At 34.3% G+C, this 9,859-nt stretch overlaps 2 protein-coding genes across 3 annotated transcripts; one reads left to right on the top strand and one right to left on the bottom strand.

Moving 5' to 3' along the window:
- Positions 1-119: 119 nt before the first annotated feature.
- LOC119831048 (calcium homeostasis endoplasmic reticulum protein) lies at positions 120-7,074 on the top strand. Of its 2 annotated transcripts, XM_038354275.1 has the most exons (14): positions 120-338; positions 416-586; positions 689-972; positions 1,550-1,712; positions 1,815-1,962; positions 2,387-2,463; positions 2,629-2,827; positions 2,897-3,440; positions 4,113-4,246; positions 4,489-4,656; positions 5,076-5,191; positions 5,623-5,758; positions 6,199-6,365; positions 6,854-7,074. In XM_038354275.1, exons 1-14 carry the CDS (start codon positions 314-316, stop codon positions 6,955-6,957), a joined length of 2,436 nt encoding a protein of 811 aa, XP_038210203.1. In that variant the 5' UTR covers positions 120-313; the 3' UTR covers positions 6,958-7,074. The 2 variants fall into 2 exon arrangements, with proteins under 2 accessions (XP_038210203.1, XP_038210204.1); XM_038354276.1 differs by lacking the exon at positions 120-338 and having other exon boundaries at positions 448-586; positions 778-972.
- Position 7,075: 1 nt separating this feature from the next.
- On the bottom strand, positions 7,076-9,069 carry LOC119831049 (protein misato). The gene is made up of 2 exons (XM_038354277.1): positions 8,379-9,069; positions 7,076-8,300 (listed from the first exon to the last, which is right to left on the bottom strand). The coding sequence occupies exons 1-2, from the start codon at positions 8,853-8,855 to the stop codon at positions 7,140-7,142; spliced, it is 1,638 nt and encodes a 545-aa protein (XP_038210205.1). The 5' UTR covers positions 8,856-9,069; the 3' UTR covers positions 7,076-7,139.
- Positions 9,070-9,859: the final 790 nt, after the last annotated feature.

Here is a 9,859-nt window from a genome sequence, read left to right as displayed (position 1 = left end):
TACGATAATTTCGATCCATGTACGATAATTTTACGCCCCGGCGTACGATAGTCGGTCCACTTCAGGTTGCTAACACTGTAATGTTGCCTATACCAAAAAATAAAAGCAAACATGAAACAATTATTAATGGCTGCCGCTGTTTAACTGTATCGTGCACCTTCATAAATTACGTTTTATGATTATTTCTGCTAGTGAGATTTGAGTTGTATCATGTTTACCGCGTATCGTTACAAAAAACATTTTAAAAAGTGACTATTATAATGGACAATTGTTAGTTAGTGTTAACCTAAAAATAACTATAAATCAAGATAAAATGGAGCTTCCACAGCCGCCACAAGGTAAATTTAGAATTTCATATTTACGTTGTAGCTTATTTATATTTTATTTACTTTGCCAATCTTTCTGCTAATTGCAGACCAAGATCTTCGCAATATAATCGACAAGCTCGCCCAATTTGTCGCACGAAATGGGCCCGAGTTCGAGAAGATGACCAAGACAAAACAAAAGAACAATCCCAAATTCAGTTTCCTGTACGGCGGCGAGTACTTCAACTACTACCAATACAAAGTGACGACAGAGCAAGCAAGTAAGCATATTGACGATGGTGGTTAAAGATTAGAGATAGTCGGGGTCGCGCCCGATCGCTGATGTGTTATAACCGTTTCAAGTGACCCTCCGCTGTTTATAGTTCTAAAGCAATCGGCCGGTGGCCAGGCGGCCCCTCCTCCGTCCGGGGCTTATATGGCACAGACAAGGCAATATGTAATGCCCCAACAGGCTGGTGCGACGCCTACCCAGCTCGGGCTGGCTGCGACGATGGCGGCTGCTCCGGCGCTCCAGCAATGGCTTGCGGCGAATTCGGCCCCGCCCGCTCCTCAGCACACCCATGAGATTGACAATGTGAATGCTCAGATCAACATGTTAAAAGACCAAATCACTCAGTCAGAGAATAATCTTAATGCTCAACATAATGTGAGTTTAATACAATATGTTCAAACAGTTCATTTGTAAATAATTTGCTTTAATTTTCAGTTTTCTTGCTGTCTATCATTATTTTTTGTAAAATAAGTTTAAAAAAAGCCATTATGTACAAAATCATAGATCCAATATTATATCTATCAATGGAAATGAAGAACCTGTCCAAGCTGTAATAGTAAATATTGTAACTTTAAAATACAAATAATTCTTATAATGATTTTAATGTGCTTCATTATTTTTTATTTTGTATATCAAGTTCAATATTTCAGTAATAGGTATTTGGAAGACAGGTCAGATTTCCAGCATGAATTATATCTATATATGATAAAAATAGTTTATTTAAAATGCATGTAAATTTATTTATAACAGAAGTATAAAATGTAGGCCACTCACACACCTCCTTTAAGAGCTTCAAACATTTTTTTAAATAGAGCAGTTAAGATAAAATGTAGACATAATATTATCATAGTGCATTGAAAGCCTGATTGATATAATTGATGTTCTATTTAAAAAAGTTAATTCTGCTCTGTTTTATATATTAAATTTGCTTTATATTGCTATTCCATTTTAGGTACTCATCCAACAGCAACAAGCTAAAATCAATGAATTGGTGAGCAAAGCTCAGGTAGAGACCATACAGATCATGGCAGAAGATAACAACATCAGCCTATCGGAGTTAGACAGCATCTTACAGCCTATCATTGAATCATGCACTAAAGATAGCATATCAGCAGGTATATTATTCCGTGGTATTGCAATTTTTAACCCAAGGATATCAGTTGTATATTGTTTATACTTAGATATGTGGATAGTGATTAAAAAGGCTTTCTTTATAGGAAAAGGATGGATATTACAGCATGCTACGTCACCAGATGCAGGCAAAGTGATTTCTCAACATCTCCTACGGAAGGTTACCCAGCCTGGGGCAGCTTTCACGCAAAAACTGCACATCATATATCTAGTCAATGACGTCTTACATCACTGGTTAGTATATAAAACGCAAGAATTCTAATCAGAACTTTTTATGGTTTGAATATTATATGTCATCAAAATTTGGGTATTTGGGAATTAGTGAGGTGTTTTCTTAAGGTTCATTTGCTTTCTAACATGTTTTTATTTTTTTGTTTTAACATAGTCACAGTGTTGTATTCCTTTGCACAAAAGGAGGCCAAAAATTTTTTGGTTCTAAATTTATAAGTATTGTTCTGAACTTCATATACTATACATGTTTCTACTTTTTTTTTCTGTTAAACAATATTTACTATAATGGTTTTTGTATGTAAATTTCTATATCTATGTAATTTATTTGATTTTAACATTTATGTTGCCAAGTTTTTTTTTTTTAATATCGTGTCCCTTGCGATCGTTGTCAATTCGGTGTCTATGATACTATTATTCCTAATTACAGTGCACGCAAAAACGCCGAAGATCTCAAGAAAAATTTGGAAAATGTGGTGGTTCCAATGTTTTGCAATGCCAGTATAGGTAACATATTTACAATAATGTCCTCAAAATTTAGGTCTCTTGTCTTTTTGTGCATTCTCATCTATTTAACACCTAGAGCATCATCCTGTGGTTTGTCAGTCAGGTAAAACTTGCTTGAGTCAGCTTGGCTCTTGCGACAACCATGTAATCCTTTTTACATTTCAGCTGTTACTGAAGAGCAGGAGGCTAAGCTTAACAAACTGCTTCGGCTCTGGGAATCCAAGTCAAACTACTTCGACTCTGGTGTCATTGAGAAGATGAAGAGCCCTACCAGTTCGTATCAAGAGTACCAGAATAATTTGATTTCGCAGCACTCAAATGCAATCGCTCATTTAACACAGCAAACAAAATCTACCTTTGAAAAGTATGTTATATTATTATTTCGTAAAATTCTCGGTCAAAAGAGTAAATGCTAATAGACTCTTCTTTGCAGCTATCAAACACAACATCAAGCCTTTGTCGCTCACACATTGCAACAAATTCAACAGATGGAAATGCAAAAGCATGCACTTGAATTAAACAGCCATGATTCGAACAAAGACAATCAACAAAATATGCCAAATCCCTTTCAAAACAATTTCAATGACCAAGGATATCCTTCAATGGGTGGATATGATCAGAATTTTAATCCCAACCACCAACAGTACGGAAGTGAAAGTGGAGATAATTATGCATCAAATAATAGTATGAGTGGGAATGAAAATAGTTTTGATAGTCAAATGTTTGATCAAATGAAGCAACCAAAAACAGAACTGTCTGATGAACCTGACTTGTCAAATTTGCCGAATATAAATTTCTCACAACCGCCACCTGGTTTCGAACCAAAACCACCGCCATTAGCTTTCCAGAATGGACTACCAGATCTCAGTAAGCCCCCACCAGGATTTCCCCCATTCCCAGAAATTAACAATGAGGAGCTTATGCCTTCAGTCCCATATTTTGAATTACCTGCTGGTTTGATGGTACCACTTATAATGGTAAGTTAGTTTTGAGTGTTACATTATTATAATAATATATCTAAAATTTATGTTTACAAATCTTCAAATTTCAACTTGAGAGTAACAGAATTTAATAGAATAATTACTTCATGCATGATTAACACTATGTATTTATTAAATCACAATGCACCCAATTAGACAATCTATTCTTAATCTAAAACAGGTTATTATTTATCTAATCAATTTGTAGAAATGCACTCTCTATATTTGGAAATAGATTTTAATATATCTAATTCTTCCTACTTCTTAACAAATATATAAATGCCTAAGTAACTAGTGTGTCAATTTTGGTATAAAGATAGCTTCCAAAAACAGATATAAACTAGTTTTGTCCTTCTCCTGGGACTGACTGTCTTGACTATGTGGGTGGGAAATTAGTAGAACTAATAAGTCACGATTGTAAAGTGGTATATATGTAATACAAATATGAACAGAAATTGAATTATTAGATGTTAACTTTACATTTATATATCAAAATATGAATCTGTGACATCTGCTTTTTTTTTCCAAATCATTCCTGTATTAAAATTAGTACAGCTAATTAATATTTGAATAGAATCAGTCTTTTTCAAATTAAACATATGATTTATATTATGTATAAAAGTAACATCACTTAGATTTGATACTTAAATTTGTTTGTTCGTATTTTAGCTAGAGGACGATAAATACAAGCCGTTGGACCCGGCTCGGATCAGACTGCCCCCACCGGCGCCACCCAATGAGAGACTCTTAGCAGCTGTAGACGCGTTCTACGCGTCGCCTAACCATGAACGGCCGAGGGATAAGTTAGTTTTTTTTTATGTAATTTTTAGTATGTAATTTGATAATTATCTTTATTTCTCCTTTTCTTACGTTTAAAATTAAAAATATTATGTTTTTGTAATATGCTTAAAATATTTTTAACACCCTACACATGTATGTTTGAATGTACTGACTCGACTCGATTTTGACCCAAATACCTATTAAATCTTATTAAATAACTATTAAATTTAGAAACTCTTCACTAAAGATGATAATACTGTTACAGTGAAGGATGGGAGAAATTAGGATTATATGAATATTACAAAGCAAAGAATGCAGCAAGAAAGAATAAGGAGGAAGCAATTGCGCAAGGGCGGAGGATGAAGTCAAAGTCACCCAGTCCTATACCAAAAGACTTACAGAAACAGCCAACACCACCTGGAAGAAGATATAGGTAATTTTTTGTTCTTATTTGCCATCAACAATTTCCGAAACAGTTAAATAACTAAACTTAATATCTATTAAGAACTGAACAAAACTGATGAAAAGATTACCACCAAATACATAAAAAACCCTAAACGCCACATTCAATGTTGAGTTTAAATAACAAAAAACTATAATATGCTGTAAGTAGAATAATTATAACCATGTGGTTTGATTAATTGGTTAGTTTTCGTGACATTTTTGAATGTTCCTTTCGTTTGAGACTATGCATCTTGGGTTTTTTATTAATCCAATAAAATACATTGTATCATGTTCTTATTAGATGAATAAATATTATAATAGATAAATACTTTAAAGCGAAAGCGTACATTTTAGTCATATTTCAAATAAAGGCAAAACTTGCTTATTAATCATTATATTATATACCAGGTCGTTAAGTAAATCACCAGAGCCGAAGCCAGTAATTCCCTTATCGCCACGGAAATCGAAGTCACGGTCTCCCTCGCCCAGGCGAAGGCCAACAACTTGGAGAAGAGACAGAGATAGTGAGAATATTTTACCTTTACCAACGTATTATAAACAAAAGCTTTAAATTTTTTTTGTATAACTCAAAATGCTGTAAGATTACCATATATTGACCTATATTATATATTATATAGCTTTGTTGGGTTGTATGTGTTAACATCAGAACCAGATTTGAGTTGGAAAATCATCATGCTTTGACCAATATAGCAGAACAGCAAAGAAAATCGTTGAAATATGAGAAAAAAACAATTTCTTTTGAGAGCAGACTAAGTTACATGAGACATCTAGTTTACATAACTGTACATACTATTGCAACAGGAATAAAATGCTCTTTGTTTGAATAACTGTATGAAAAGATGATGAGAGAGTATTTAATTTTGAGACAGCATATTCCACATTCCATAAAATATAATACTCCCGTACAGTTGAACTATGTCTATCCTATATTCAGGTCGCCGCAAGTCACGGTCACGGTCACGATCGCGGTCGCGCAGCCGCTCACGTGATCGCGAGCGTCACCGCGACTCGCCGCGGGACAAGATGCGACGCGTTGAGAAATCCCGCTCACCTACACCTCCTAGCTTTATGTAAGTTTAAAAAATACATATCTATAATGTAAAAAATTCAATAACACATTATAGTGTTATAATATGATTATTTTGTACATTATCGACTTTATAAAGACACAAAAATCCTCACATTATGATCCCCTGTGTTGGAATGGAAGTGTATATTGTATTAATTCATAACTCTTTATCAGAAAAGTAAATCAATTTAGCAATACCATGTGTAAAATTTATTTGAAATATATTATATATTCTGTTACTTTTTCATATTAAATAACACTTAATGACTATAAAAAATTACTATAACAATTCCTTACCATTGACAAAATTTAAAGTAAGTGTAATTTAAAGTAGGTAGTTGAGATTTTTGTAATTAATATAAAGTTCTGAATTACATATATTTAATAAGTAACGTCAGGCACACAATCTGCTCTATTTTAACAATCGTTTCATATGTCTAGGGGTTCATCGTACCCTAGCACGTCAGGTGGCATCGACTCCAGTAACAAGGGCCACCAGCTGCTGCAGAAAATGGGCTGGAGCGCGGGCGGACTGGGCGCGGCAGGGCAAGGCATCGCCGAGCCAATCAGCGGCGGCGCCGTGCGTGATAGGCACGACCAGTACAAGGGTATGTCACACCCAGTCTCACTCATGGGATAGTGTTTTCATGTGATCTTGAACTTTTAATTTCGCATCTTCGTGATATTTATTCCAAACAATGGGGGGTTGCTATTTGGTGTTGTTGTTCAAGGACGCAACCGCAACCAAAGCGGATCTTGACCTCCGATACTGAGCCTACAGGTTTCGCGCCTTTGCAGCCTGATGTTGAGATCTTCAATTTGAAGAATGTCCAATGTGAATGTTTTGGACTTTGTTTCTCTAAAGGACTCCAAAATGGAGTGATTCTAATACATTGATGAACATTTAAGTGATTTTTATAACAATAATTTGCATAGATACAATCATTCAGCACTATACTCTCTGAATATAAGAAAAGCCTCATGGGATATTCCAAAGGACTAAATTTTGTTTCAAATAAATAGTCTCAATTACTAAAAGTACTTTACTTGCTTTATAAATCAAAAACATGTTAACATTCTTCACTTCTAATTGCAGGTATAGGAGTTAATTTAAATGATCCATATGAAAACTTCAGAAAGAACAAGGGGGCAGCATTTATTACGAGAATAAAGGAGAGAGCGTTAGAGCGATCATCGTGATTGTTGCAGATACAAGGCGTTTAGTTTAAGGCTGTAAATGTGTACAATTGAGAATGTGTGTCTGCGGAATATGGTTTATTTTATCTAAATCATCTTGAATAAAAGTTATATGAATTTCATAAATATTGTTTTATTTGTGTACTTAAAGCTTCTTATTTGAGACAGATAAATAAAATTACAAGTTATAGTTCAAAATCATCTTCGTAATTATCCTTAAATTCAGCAAGTCTATCAAGGCACTCCTGGTAGTCGGCAGCTTCCAATCCTTCTTCTTTAAATTTATGTAATTTAGCAAATTTTATTCTGCTAACTTCTCTATGTAGTTTTTCTATCATATCCGCCATGAAGTTTCCATTATGGTATCCAGCTATAATGGGACAACTCTGTATATTGGATGTCCTAGCATCATCTTGAATAAAACCATATTTATTAAGTTTATCTGAAAATATATTTGGATATGGATTCTTCACCTCTAAAGGTTTGTCACATATTGTTACATTTGTTGCAGACAAGAAGTTATTAGCTTGGAAATACAGCTCAAACATTTCTTTAACATCTCTACACCTGTAGGCTGGGATGTTCATTTGATCCTTAGCCTCTTTCATTGGTGCTTTTAAATAATTTTCTGGAATACCTCTCACTGTTATAAGCTGGAATATTTTGTCAGTTGCAATCTTACAACTTGGTGTTATTGGAGTGTATATAGGCTGTGTAGTAGTATTCAAGTAGTCAATGAGATATTCTGACTCATGGAATGCAAATGGTAATCTTAGTGAGGCAGCGGCCATTTTCCTCCCATAGCCTGTCAGATCAGCACACATATCAGACAGGGTATAAATATTACTTTTATGTCTATACTTTTGGCTCAAGGTATCTAATGCAGATGCCAGCAAAGCAGAGGAATGATAATATAATGCAGGATTATAAGAAATATGTTCAAATGATCTAGGGTTTCCAGGTTTCCTCCAGCCCTTATCACTAGTACATAAAGGCACAAAAAGGGTTACATTTTGTGATAGTTCTTCAATTGACATTGCAATATTAACAAGCCTCATTGAATCTTTCAAGTTTGACATATCTCTTTCCTCTTGGTTAACAGGATTATTATCATTAAAATATGAAGGAATTATGGGGTATGCCAGTATTGATTTGGAATATTCATCTGCCAAATGTTCAATACAACCAATTGCTAATCCAGAAAAACCATTGTAACAATCAAAATTCACTTGAAAACCTTGCATACTGTCACATTCTTCTACATATTTCCGTATATTATCTGAAAAGACATCCCCATAATCTGATTTCCATATTGAGCGGCCAGTGTTTCCTATATCAAAACCTTCCTGGAAATGGAAAAATATGTATTAGAATGTTCACACATTTTATATTACGACTAGAATTTAAATTTATAATTCACTTACATGCTCATCTCCATGTTGATAATTTTTTATAATATTGATTGTCCGTGAATGGAATCTGGGATACAAGTAGTCAGTCCAAGTATTTACATTGTCTTCTAAAATATATTGTTTATCTTGGGTGACTGGAGGGTTTTCAGCTTCAATATCAGATAAAAATTCATTTTTTGAAGCCGGGGGTTCTTCTATTTTTTCTACAGATGACCATGTAAGATCACAGTCATCATTTGTTGCACTTTCCAGCCCACCAGTTGCTGGCAAAGTTTTAAGAGAACCTTTTAAATCTGCCAATAATAATCTTGGTGTGTAAGTAACTTCTCCTGTAGATGTTTGGCCCTCTCGATATAAAATATCATGGTTGACTTCGGTTTTTACTGTTCCAGTATAATCAAAGCTTAACTCTTGTATATTCCAAAAATGTGCACCTACATAATTGGAGTAGTGGCCTAGCTGAATTGTAAGAATCTCACGTGTTGGCATTGTGTTTTTAAAAATTCACTATGTTTTGATTACCTCAAAAAAATATGAAATGTGTTGTAGCAATATATTGATATCACTCCTACAAAATGGTCAAATAATAATCAAAATTTTTAACAGTTTATTTGTTTATGATTGAGTTATCAGTAAACGCATTATTATACATGCATTCACTTCGATCAATTCTTTTTCATATTTGGACATAAGCTGTCAGTCAATGGTAACTAACAATGTCTGTGGCAACATCATTTAGAAAGTTTAAAGATGTGTCACAAAAGAAGTCCCTAGATGTTGCTCTTTCAGCGACTAGCATAAAGTTGCTAGTATACTTTAATTCATCAGATGTGACCGATATGAAATAAGGCATAGAAAATACCTTGCAGTACATTATGTTGAGAATGGGTGTTTGTTTATTCATTTAACACAACAGTATCGAAAAGATAACATAATTATATTTTGTTTTATAGTCTATTTTGCTCCCAATACCATTACTAACTGGACGCTCGATGTTCTGGTACAAGTGAATGCCTTAATCGAGTGAATCGTAACTTCTCAGAAGGGGTTTTGCGAAATGTTTTAATTTAATATGGCGGTCACATTATGAAAAAGATACTGCTAAAATACTGCTTTAGTATAAATAGACTAGGTAGATAGGTATAGGGTGTAGACCCACTCTAATGGTGATGGTGAAGGCAGAAAAAGTATGTCGATGCAAAGTAGTTCCGTCATGTAAATGATATAAGAAAATGTAAAATTCTTAATAACATAATTTTTTTTTCATTTCGATCACATATCACTAGTAGGTACAAATCTCGTTTCCTTTTCTCACCCTCCTCAGTTCTTACATACTTTCCAGTCGTCAACATTTACCTTATCCCTTACTCCTTAATAGCACGCAGCACATTCGCGCAGGCGAATATTCAAGGGCGGTCGCGTACCATTGCTTACCATCAGTCGAACCACCAGCTCAGTTACCCGCTCTGACATAAAAAAAACATAGTATTTGA

This window comes from Zerene cesonia, chromosome 13, assembly GCF_012273895.1.
Source record: "Zerene cesonia ecotype Mississippi chromosome 13, Zerene_cesonia_1.1, whole genome shotgun sequence".
NCBI classification, from domain to species: domain Eukaryota; kingdom Metazoa; phylum Arthropoda; class Insecta; order Lepidoptera; family Pieridae; genus Zerene; species Zerene cesonia.
The sequence above is the reverse complement of the archived record's forward strand: the minus strand, read 5'-3'. Positions and strand labels throughout refer to the sequence as shown.